At 34.8% G+C, this 12,766-nt stretch overlaps 2 protein-coding genes across 2 annotated transcripts; one reads left to right on the forward strand and one right to left on the reverse strand.

Annotated features, from left to right (window-relative positions):
- The first annotated feature begins 7,357 nt into the window (after positions 1–7,357).
- On the forward strand, positions 7,358–9,628 carry LOC113752939 (MDIS1-interacting receptor like kinase 2). The gene has a single exon (XM_027296997.1). It carries the CDS (start codon positions 7,613–7,615, stop codon positions 9,410–9,412), a length of 1,800 nt encoding a protein of 599 aa, XP_027152798.1. The 5' UTR covers positions 7,358–7,612; the 3' UTR covers positions 9,413–9,628.
- A 173-nt stretch (positions 9,629–9,801) lies between these two features.
- LOC113753776 (high mobility group B protein 7-like) lies at positions 9,802–12,000 on the reverse strand. The gene is made up of 8 exons (XM_027298015.1): positions 11,710–12,000; positions 11,504–11,586; positions 10,904–10,955; positions 10,693–10,791; positions 10,554–10,611; positions 10,406–10,450; positions 10,217–10,309; positions 9,802–10,098 (listed from the first exon to the last, which is right to left on the reverse strand). The coding sequence occupies exons 1-8, from the start codon at positions 11,856–11,858 to the stop codon at positions 10,039–10,041; spliced, it is 639 nt and encodes a 212-aa protein (XP_027153816.1). The 5' UTR covers positions 11,859–12,000; the 3' UTR covers positions 9,802–10,038.
- Positions 12,001–12,766: the final 766 nt, after the last annotated feature.

A 12,766-nucleotide genomic window follows, 5' to 3' on the forward strand; every position in this document is an offset into this window, starting at 1 on the left:
AAAAAAAAATGAACATTTTCTTTCTCTTTTTTGGGGGTTCCAATACACTTCTCTATCTCTTTTCATATTTTCTTAAACATATTACATGTGGCTAATGGGTTTCTTTTGCATTTATCTTTTAACTTATTATATATGGACGCAAATTTTCCTTAACTTTTTTCGGATCAAAAGGATTTAATTGTGAAATTGCACAGAATCATCAGTAGTTTATAGATTTAAAATTTGACTTTTTTTTGTTACTTAGTAGCCTCTTCAGTAATTTACCCTTTTAATAAGATTTTATCTCTGTGACACATACTTTTCACATACTATATACTTAGTAAAAAATTCTGTACAATTCTGCACCAATTATTGGATCAGATTAACACTCATAACCTAAATATACTTAATAAGGATAGCAAGGCAAGTCTGTAATCTTTGTACTTCAATGCAAAAGCACAAAGATCAAATAGTACATTTACTTGTTCTCAAATTAAATAACCACAAAATTAAGTTGAAATTTAGCAGAGTTCTATATTTATTATTGGTGTCATCCTTAATTTGCAAGAAATTTTATAAAAGCATATCAAAGTACTACTCCAATCGTTTTCAACAATTACTAGATGGAAAGATTTGTCTTTAGCCCTTATCATAAACACGACTTGAACAAGAACACTAAAGAAACAACCTACGTGACATGTTCGAAATTATTGAGCAAGTACTGCTTATTGGTTCTGGCCAGCTTGCAAGCTTAGACCTCTTAAAGCTGGTTTTATTTACTGAAAAATCGATATGGTCTTTTTTTTTTTTTGTCAGCAACGATACATTTGTATAACCTTCTCTATCCTAATCTAAGGGGAGGGGAGCCTAAGGAGGCTGTTGTAGGGGCTAGTGGATATACAAATCCAACTAGACCAAGGAAATGTTATGACACAATCCTTAGATTTTTTTCGTCGCTGCTGGTGAGGTTTGAACCCTCACCAACAGCCCAAGGAGGAACTAAGTCCCTCCCTGGTGGCCACTGAATCATTGGCCCAGTGGTTGAAAAATCGATATGGTCTTGAGGGTCGTTACTTTGAAAATTGCGGTTTCACCCTCGAACTTTCGAGCTTCCTACTGTGCCAATTCAAAAATAAAAAAATTGCCCCACAAAGTTTTAGAGAATTGCAACGGATTCAACTTATCGTCCAAAATATCAGTTTCAAACTTTGCACTGAGAAAGAGAACATGCTTAATCAAAATACTGGTCTAAAAAACATATATTGAGAAAATGGAAGAGATTTTGCTAATGAGATGTTGCCCTAACTTCGGCGAACCTTATTAATTTTTTTCTAGCATTCACCATATTTTGTGCATCTTAATTGCTCCTCCTTCATCCAATTTGTAAGTTTTTTTTTTTTTTTACTATTTATTATCTTCTTCTAAACTTATAGTGATTTCTTGCGTAACATACAATTTATCATATAAATTGAAATGGAGAATCATTAGAACTTGTTTCATGATAAAGGGCTAGTTCACCAATGGTTGTTTTAGAGTCTTGTGGATAGAGAAAATAATAGTGGGAGAGTTACCTTCATAAAGAGGTTCGATGATACTTTAGTCGGGGTCCAATACGGTCATCCAACAAGAGGAAGTTCACACCCAAAAGAAAGGCGATTTTTCCTCGTGAGACAGCTCACTATTTTTTTGGACACAATGGTTCCCATACGGAGAACTTTTAAGAGGGATTTGCTATAGTATGCAAAAGATCACGAGCCATGAATTGTATGGCGGAAAGATAAAACTAGACATAGTAGCTTGAAAGTCTTGAACTATTATTTGCACTTTGACAGAAGCTAAAAAGGATTGCATTACTGCCGACTCTGATTTTCTAGAGTTGAAAACAGGTGATATGGAAATTCGTAGTTGTAGAATTGATCACTCAATATTTTTTGCTTTTAATTTTTCTTTTCATTTGACACAGTATCGAAATCTCTAGAAAAGCAAATTTGGCACTGAACAAGTGACTTACACGACAAGTTTAAATACACTCATAATATCCATAATCATGATTCTTTGAACAAATTAAGAACTATTTAGTATGTCCATGCATAAACTATTACAGCAGAGCATATATAAAAAACATCCCATTTTGGGATATATTTTACACACACACACATATATATATATATATATATATGTTTTTGTGTTTCTTGATCCAAATAGGGGTGCTAGCAAGTCAAGCTGCTCGCGAGTGTGAGCAGCTTGATCAAAAGCTTGACTCGAGCTCTGTAAAATCGAGCTCGAGTTCGAGTTCGAGCTCGAGCTACTCGTTAAATTTAACGAGTCGAGTTTGAACTCAAGAAATAAGTACTCGAGTGCTCACCGAACTTAATCGAGCTTTCATATTTTATTTATATTATATATTTATATTATATTATATATTATATATTTTTTAAAAAAATTATAGATTTATTTCAAAACTCGAGCTCGAGCTCGAGTAGCTCGGGCTTGATATTTACTCGAGCTCAAACGAGTCGAGCTCGAGTTTAGTTTTATTTCATCGAGTCGAGCTCGAGTCCAAATTTTTTTACTCGATCGAACTCGAGTAGCACAAATTTTGATCGAGCTCGAGCTCGAGTATGGTGCTACTCGAGCTCGACTCGGCTCGATAACACCTCTAGATCCAAATCAAAAGAAAGATTGTCTTATCAAACTTTCCATAAGTTTGCATATGTGCATGTGACACTGGTACAGCAATAATGTCTAGATGACTATAAAAACATGTTTTGTCACTTCCAAACATTTTACTAGTCCAATCCAAAAATAAAAGATTTACCCCGCAAAGTTTTAGAGATTTACAATGGATTCAATTGGCTCAACCAAAATATCAGTTTCAGACTATGCACTGAGAAAGAGGAAAAGCTCAATCAAAATGCCGGTTTAAAAAAACATATATTGAGAAAATGGAAAAGAGTTGGCTAATGACATGTTGCCACCCTAACCCTAGTGAACCTTAGTAATTTTTTTGAGCGTTCACCACACTCTGTGTACCTTAATTGCTCCTCCTTCATCCAATTTGTAAGTTCTTTTTATTATTTTTTATCTTCTAAACTTGTAATAATTTCTTGAGGAACATAAAACTTATCAATATAGATTGAAATGGAGAATCATTAGAACTTGTTTCATGATAAAGGCCTACTTTATCAACGATTGTTGGGTCAAGTGACAAAGAGCTTGAAACTCATTAAATAAGATTTCAAAATTTTGTGGATAGAGAAAATAAACATTGGGAGAGCCACCTCAGGAAGATGTCCGACGGTACTCCTGCAGTAAGCGGGGCCAATGCACATCATCGAACATTGGGAGGTTTACACCAAAAATTGTCATTTTTCCTCGTATGCCTGCTCACTGTTATGGGCAAACGTTTCGCATATGGAGAACTTTTAAGAGGGATTTGCCATAGTAGGCGTAAGATCACGAGCCATGAAATGTTTGGTGGAAAGGTAATCTAGAGTCAAGTGCAGCTAGAGAGTAGACATAGTAGCTTGGTGCCTTGGACTGGAATTTACACTTTAGCAGAAGCTAAAAACGCATCTAGGGTCTCAATTGCATCACTGCCTACTCTGATTTGCTAGAGTTGGAAACGCAGTATACTGAAATTACTAGTTGTAGAGTTGATAACTTATACTTTTTGCTTTTCATTTGACATAATATCAAAATCTCTAGAAAAGCAAATTTGGCACTGAACAAGTGACTTACACGACAAGTCAAAATACACTCATTAGTATCCATAATGATGATTCTTTGAACAAATTAAGGCCTATTTGGTATGTCCCTGCATAAACTATACAGTAGAGCATATATAAAAATCATCCTAATTTGGGATATCTTAATTTTACAAATATATGTTATTGTATTGGAATGATTTCGGAAACCTCCCTTGAGGTTTCTAACTATTTCACTGGCCTCCTTTCAAAATTTAAAAATTATACTAACCTCCTTTGAATTTTATTATCTTGTAACATCTAGATCCAACTAATAATTAAAAAGTGATATTACGAGAGAGAAGATAATATAAATTTACATTGCTTCTCATCTATTAAATTAATGTAATACCCGCCCAAACATTAATAAAAAACACTAAAATTTGCTATTTACCATCAGAGTTTAAAATCACACATATGGTATAAAAAATAATGTATTATTCTATATATTTTACTTAATTTAATATCTAAATTGCTCTTTTTAGTTACAAACACATTATTAAACATGATCAACAACAAATAATTAAAAAATTCTGTAACCAAAACATTACAAGGCACGAACTTTAATACAATAAAAATCTCAGCAACTAACCTTAATATATTGACAAGAATATTTATGATGTTAAGTTTGTTCTTTATAATATTTTGATTGCAAATTTTTGATTATTTATTACTGATCATGTTTGACAATGGGTATATAATTAAAAAAAGTAATCTAGATCTTGTATTAAGTGAAAAATATAAAATGATATACTATTTTTTTGATAATATATATGATTTGATCCTTAATGATAAAAAATAAATTTTAGTGCTTTTCCTTAATGTGTTGGTTAGGATTAAATTAATTAAATAATATAGTAGATGAGGGGTAATAATGGAATCATATTATCTTTTCTCTTCTGATATCACTTTTTAGTTATCGATTGAGTTTAAATTTTACAAGATAATTAATCTCAAGTAAGGTTAGTATAATTTTCAAAACCTGTAAGGAAGCCAGTGAAATAGTCAAAAACCTCCTTTGAGATTTTTGAAATTATCCCTATCGCATTTTGAGCTCCAAATCAAAAGGAAGAGTGTCTTATCAAACTTTCCCTAGGTTTGCAACTTTTTTTTATTTAAATTTGTTTTGCTCCATATCTTCTCGCTAAATCAGAAAGTTCTTTTGCTCGTTGAATTATTTTTAATGCTTTCAATCATCAAAATTCTCAGTTAAGAGGATTGGCAAGGGTACTTTGATTTGGTCACAACTCACAGGGTCCCCAAGAGCACCAAGTTTAATGATGACCAACTACTTGAACTAAATATAAAAGCTTTTTTCTATCACATGGACTGATTGTTGGACCCCAATTCTGAACATCCATTAGTACAATTTATTCAATTTGCAGGACTCAACTCAGTTACTTTTAGTACTCTTCTTCTTTTGTATGTCGGACTCCATTTTACCCCCGGAAAAAATTCAGGAGACTTTTCAAGCAAAAATGTACTTTAGACTATTTTCCCTTCTGGATTACATATTGTCATTGCAATTATTTGATGTGGGATAGGATGAGAGATGACGCAAGATCATTTAGAAATTCATTGCCCCCAAAAGATTTTCAGTAATTCTTTAGTTGATTATAATGAAATAAAATAAATGTATACGTCCGCATTTACACTCATACTCACCTAAAACAAGCTTACCATCTATAGACCAAGAAATATGAATGAAGTTGTAACAAAGGATGAAGCCTCCCAAGTATATGAACAAATTTACTCTTAAGCAAAAATATATGCTGTGAATCAAGTATCGATGAAGGTCTAGTTTAGCATTCTACCAGTGTAATTTAGCCAGAAGTAAAGAATAGACTAACATTTTCACACATGATAAGCAATTTTTGTTAACCCACTAGTTAAAAAGAGTTGTATAACCCCCCTCCCCCCATAGTTTTATATAAAGTGAAAAATGGTAGAATGTACATTCAATTACGGCATTTATATCAAACTCACTCTAAAAGTGCATGTTATAAAATATTAATCTCTATGTAACCCTCTTATAGTTTGTATAAATATTCATTTGACCGCTTGTGATATTTTGTATTTATCTATATAATCCCTCTATACTTTTATACAAGACAGTTAAGCCGTAGATTGATTTAGCATTTAAGTAAGCGCACTATTGATATTTTAATTAATGACGTTATATAGGTTATTTTTATCCAAGTTTCCACTTTACATAAAATCATAAGGGGTGAAGCGAATATTTTAAAACATTAGGAGATCATGTGGCAATAAAAAAATCATAGGGGGTTAATGTAATTTAACTATAATTTTATTGTGTAGCATTCGTTGCACTTTTTTTTTTATGCAGTAGATCTAGTCTGCCTTGCTTCAACATTTTTTTTGCTTATGGACAAAAAAAATTCCTTTTTTGAGAAAAATAGAATTCACAAAATTATGCAACATACAGTTTTTTTTTTTTCTTTTTTGTTGTGGGCTTGGTATACATGGCCAAATCTCAAGCAAAATGTAAGCATTCTCCATTTTTTCTCATTATTTTCGACAGTTTCCCATTCATGCACTGCACAAGAGTCTATTTCTATTGGAAATGATGGCAAGGCTGGTCTCTCCAACGTTTAATTAAAGAAATAATTATGATTATTTAGCAAACTTCCAAAATCAGAAAAGTTATTAATCAATCTTCAGTACTTAAATATCATTTGAGGTAAGCTAAATGGTCAAGATTTCACCCCACATCTTAGTGGTACTTTAAAGTCTTTGACATATGATTAATCTTGGCTCGTTGTTACTTTTTCCATTTAGTAGCTAAACCTCTTTTCTTGTTTCTGTCTGGATATTAGATGACAATCAACCCAAATCATCATGTGTGATATGACACAAACGAGTAATTGCACGTTAGGTAAATTGGATAAGATGCAAAGAGAAAAAGGGTAGAGTTAGAGAAACAAGAAAATTTTGAATTCAAGTTGCAGTGCCATTTTAATTGCTTAGTGGCCTAATTAATTATGTGTCAATTTGTTCCCCAATTTACGTGCTTATAATTAATTTTGGTTACAAAAGAATCATATATATATGAACAAGCCAGTTGAAGCATTCAAATGAATTTCAAATATTACCTCAATAAATGTAAATATATGCATTTAAATTATAAGTTTCGTGTAAATTAGATGTACTTATAAACGTGCAATGACCTACACAAAAACTGAAAAGGAAATTTAACCTATTGTCTCTAGAACTCAGTCTTTCTGTAATCTTTCTGTAAACAACTTTGGAGCAGCCACCATTGTGGACATTTATCTCTACGCTAAATGCACTAAAACAAGAGAATGGTGGATGATTATTGGAGTTGGAATATGTGGACCAGCACAAACTGCAGCAAAATTCTAAAAGTTGGAAAGGGAATTTTGATTATTTGAACCTAGTGCGCTCCAACGTTCGAAACCTAATGAGAAACCTCGTGATCCATCAAACGGTAACAAATTTTACATGTGATTCCACTAAATTTAACCTGCTCAAAATGTTACTGCTTGTATTTTTTCTTTTTTCTTTTTTTTACCAGAAAGTTGCAATTTTTCTGGTTTCCTATAAATGAGGGAGACAAGACTGGGTTCTTGAAAGCAAAGGTCCAGGTCATTGTTTCCTTAGTCAGCCTTAGATTTTCCTCTACCATCTTCTCTCATCATTATACCTTCTTGTTTACGTGAAAGAATGAAGCCATAGTCTCCTTTTTGCCACTTCTGCTATTAGTATATGTTAGTGACCCAATAAAATATACACTTCACTTTTGTTCCTCCCACTGAGATTTCCCTTTGTCAGATCCCAGAAACTTCAAACATTCTTATTCCATTTTCAGCAATATTTGCTGTCAGATCAGAAAACCGTGTCCCAAAATGCAGATTCTAATGTGGGTTCTCAAGCTTTTCCTCATTGTAAGCTTGCAACCACCAATCCTAGCACAAGCCCAGAAGGATGTTCAGGCAACAGCAGCAGCAGAAGCAGCTGCACCAGCTTGTTTTGAGGGTGATAGAGTTGCTCTTCTTGGGTTCAAGGCTAGAATATTTAGGGACACTACCGACATTCTATCTTCATGGACAGGCAAAGATTGCTGTGGAGGGGGTTGGGAAGGGGTTGAATGTGACCCTGCAACAGGAAGAGTTATTAGGTTGATCCTGCAGAGACCAGTTGATCAAGGGTTGAGCAATTTCATGAAGGGCATTTTGTCTCCTACTCTTGGTAATTTGCACTTCTTGGAGGTAATGGTAATAAGTGGGATGAAACGCATTGCAGGGCCAATTCCTCAAAGTTTCTCAAATCTCACTAGGCTGACTCAGCTTATACTAGAAGACAATTTTCTGCAAGGAGACATCCCTTCCAATTTGGGGCATCTGCCCTTATTGCAGACACTATCGCTGAGTGGGAATAGATTGACAGGGCAGATTCCTCCAGCATTAGGGAATTTAAGAAACCTTCAGCAGCTAAGTTTAGCAAGAAATTCCCTGACAGGTCCTTTTCCAATCTCCTTCAAGAATCTCATCAGCTTGCAGTCAATTGATCTCAGTTATAATCTTTTATCAGGAAACATACCAGATTTTATGGGGCAGTTTAGAAATCTGACATACCTTGTTCTTACAAGTAATCAACTATCAGGCCAGATACCAATCTCTTTGTGCAGCTTGATTAAACTCTCAGAGTTGTCACTCGGCCACAATAGGCTTGTAGGAAAAATCCCACCCCAGATTGGAAATCTCAAGTCTCTTGCAATTCTGTCATTAGTTTCTAACCAGTTAATAGGTCAAATTCCAGAATCAATTGCTCAGATGCAGAACCTGTGGAACCTAAATCTATCAAGAAATTTGTTTGCAGATCCATTGCCCAACACCTTACCTAGTGGTCTTCCATCTCTGTTATCACTGGACCTTTCTTATAATAATTTTGATTTGGGGACAGTTCCTCAATGGATAAGAACCCGGGAACTTTCCAGCATTTATTTAGCTGGCTGCAAGCTTCGAGGGACTCTCCCAAATTTCACAACCCCTGATTCATTAAGCTCTTTAGACCTGTCAGATAACTATTTCACTGAAGGTATTTCAAATTTTTTCACAAGGATGACAACCTTGGAACAGGCCAAGCTTTCAAACAACCAACTGAAGTCTGATGTATCTGCAATCAAATTGCCAGATGGACTTTCATCAATTGACCTCCATTCAAACCAACTCTACGGTTCTCTATCAAGTATTCTAAGCAACAAGACAAGCAAGTTTCTGGAGGCTGTTGATATTTCAAACAATCAAATTTCGGGTACCATTCCTGAATTCAGCAATAGCTTGAACCTGAAAGTGCTCAACATGGCAAGCAACAAACTTACAGGTTACATTCCCAATTCGATCTCAAACCTTGCTAAGCTTGAAAGATTAGACATTTCAAGGAACCAAATAGGAGGCACAATCCCAACCAGTTTAGGATTGTTGCTCAAGTTGCAGTGGTTGGATTTGTCCATCAACACCCTTTCCGGGAAAATCCCTGACAGCTTGCTACAGATTCAAGCGCTGAGACACGCAAGCTTCAGAGCCAACAGATTATGTGGTGAGATCCCGCAAGGAAGACCATTTAACATCTTTCCTCCAGTAACTTATGCCCATAATCTGTGTTTATGTGGCAGGCCCTTGCCACCTTGTAAGGGAAAGAAGTGATAGGAAAGGATGGGCCAGTACAATGCTGACTCGATCAATGAGGATGATACAATTGCTCAAGCCATGTTAGCCTTGCATCAACAATCAATTTCAGTTGTTTCTTAAATACCAGTCAAGATACACATTCTTCTGTATCTCACGATAGAATCTTTACTCAAAGAACTGAGTACTTGCTCCTATTAATTCAAATCAAGAAAGTTCTTCTCTTATTTTATCTGATGCTGAGCTTTCTATGAATTTTTTAGCATACGATCTTGTCTAACCACAATAATAAACCTTAAAACAGGGCAACCAACTTTGAGCAACAACAAAAAGTGTAATTAGTAGTTCAGTATTTTCAAATCATGCATCTCCTTCGAGCATCAATTAAACATGTTAAAACCACAAACTCCATATAATTAGCACAGTAATTTGCCATTTCTGGATTCCAATAGTAGCATAAGCAGAATCCAAATGGTGCATAGAGCCTAACAATTTGAAGCAAAAAAGACAGAAACTTCCCTGCCATTCAGAACTATTTGATACCTAACCAGAACCCAGTTGACTAACAGGGACAAAAATTTACAAGACAGAACTATTGTAAGAGAAACTACAAAAGGGCATAGCAGAGTTTGCAAGGCGGAACACTATTCATCATCATCAACTACAATCTCCTCAACTTCCTTCTCAGCTGAATTTTCTTCACCCTGAAAAAGCAAACCAAATTAAGAATTGACACTATTATAACAATGCAAGAGTAATAAGAGAGAAGCATCTAAAGAATAAGCACTTTTCCTAACAAGCTTTGGAAATCAAACCACTTACATCTTCATTTTCAGCATCATCACCATTAGATTCCAAGGCCCTCTCATATTCAGCTTTCAGCTCTGCAGCTCTGTCCACATAAGGTTGTTTCTCCTGATCAAAGCATTTGAAATATCATTACCATCAGTAACTGATCAAACAGTTTCTTATGGAATGCAATAAGCTCCAGCATACAGAATTGACACTCACTTCTTCAGTCATTGACTTCCATTTCTCGCCACCCTCTTTGGCCACCTAAATCATTGGATAGTTAAAAATCCGTGTCAAACATAACCAAGTAAATCAACCATGGTTCAATTTTCAAACAATGAAAATAAACAAATAAGAATGACTATACCACTGAGACACTCTTGCAATCAGGATTTGCCTCCTTGAAAGATTTCCTGAAGTCATCCCTGTGTAATTCAAGTCAAACATAATCAGCCACCTACTCTACAAATACTCCTAATGCATAGTACACATAAGCAAAGGATTACATGAAAATGAAGAAAGCAGTAGGAGGGCGTTTTAGTGCATTTGGATTCTTGGCTTTCTTTCCCTTCTTTGCCTTTGGTTCAGCAGCTTTGGCCTTCCTTCTGTACATCATCGTCACCATTGTAAAATCAAAAACAAACCAAAATGAATCAAAGCAACAATCAGTAAATGATAGGTAGCAAGTAAAAACAAAAGGAATTCTATAAAAATTACTTTTCAGCTGGTTTTTTCTTCAATTCAGCAGCCTTCTCCACAACCTGAGCCTCTGTTTAGCATCAAATTAACTCATCAGAAGTGCCCCTCAGATAGCAAGTTAACTAACCAATAAACCTCCAGCAGCTAAACTAAAAACTAAAATCAATTAACGGTGAAGAATAACAGGTTAATAGACTTCAGAACCCAAAAAAAGTATAAAAAAGGGTCCGACTGATTAACCAATTACACTCAAAAGGAACCTAGGTTCATCTTAACATAGATCAAATCAAACCCCATTTTACATCCTTATCATAGTAACATAGCAACCAATTAAAAGCGGGAAATAGCAGTCACATGCAAATTGGCACAACCATTTCAACATAAATTAACATATTAAACACCCAAAAGCACCCTGCCTCGCTGTTTAAGGGGAAAAAAAAACTGCCTCGTCTTAACACGAAATTAACAGTAAGAACCCCTTAACACCATATACAAATTGATGCATGCATGGCCCAATTCAACCGAAAAAAAGTACAAGCACCAGCCTCATGTTAACCAGAAAATAATCCATTCTCCATCCTCATTACAGCATTATATCTAATCAAAAGCAAGAAATACCTAGATTCATCTTGATTTTAGCTTCAGTGCTACAGTCATGCATGCTAATCAGCGCTACGGCAACATCCTTGTTGCATTCCCCACTGCCAAAAAGAAAAAAGAAAAAAAATCCAACTTAAGTGCACCATTTTTCCATATATAAAGAACCCACAAAGAAAACCCAAAAAGATTAGTAGACATCATATTAGTTCAAAAAAATCTCATACCATTTCGTAAAAGCGCTGCCATCTTTAGCCCGGAGGAGGGTAGAAGAAGATGCTGTAGTGTTGCTCTTGCCACCAGCAGCAGGAGACGTAGAAGAAGAAGAAGAATTCTTCTCCACCTCCACCCTTTTCCTTAGTCTTCCACCCGCCATTTGGACCGCAATTAGAGAGTTTCTGATGGAATTGGAGATGCAAACAGGAAAATGGAGATGGGTTCTTTGTTTTTTTTGTGGGTTTTGGGGGAAATCGCGGTTGGGTATAATAAGACGGGGGAAAAAAGAGAGGAGGGAAAGAGCAAAGACGAAAATTGGAATTGAAATGAAATTTTGGGGCCGCCATTTTTTTTTGGTGGCTTTTTCACATTTTCGTGAAAAACCCGCCAATTGAATTGTTAATGTACTGCATTTAACTGGTGCGGATGAATGACTTGTCGCGCTTTCTTCTTGACCGTTGGATCTGTTGCGTTCTCAAATGGACGGTTGAGGATTCAACAAGAGCTTATGTTTGAGGGAACAGCTCCATGAATAAATTTGATGTGGCCACTTCCTTGGAAACTAAAATGGATGGCATCGGAGTGTTTGGATAGCTTTTCTGTTTGGATTGTAATTTCTTAAAATTTTTGTAAAAAATGTACAGTAACAATTTGATATATATAAAGTAAAAGGGTGATTGAGAAATGTTTTCACGAAAAATATAGAAAATTTTTCGTGAAAAATGGCTTTCTATTTTTTCAAATAATATTTCATTTATATTATTATAAACACATTTTCAACCCACTTTTCTATATTTCTAATCACTTTTTTTATCTCACATAATTACGTCACAAAAAAATACTACAATAATTATTCTAATTAATAACTCAAATAATACTCTATCCAAACACATAGGAGAAAAGCAGATGCTTCCTACTATAGTATTGTATTGTATATTTTGTTTGGATTTTGGGGAACTAATTCAACTTGGTTGTATTAATTAAAAAACAAAAGCTTACAGAGGAGAAACCAGTATGCGTTTAAGTTGACCTCTTGATTACTTTGTCCGATAGATTACTTCAAATTTA

The sequence above is a fragment of the Coffea eugenioides genome, chromosome 11 (genome assembly GCF_003713205.1).
Source record: "Coffea eugenioides isolate CCC68of chromosome 11, Ceug_1.0, whole genome shotgun sequence".
Lineage (NCBI taxonomy): Eukaryota > Viridiplantae > Streptophyta > Magnoliopsida > Gentianales > Rubiaceae > Coffea > Coffea eugenioides.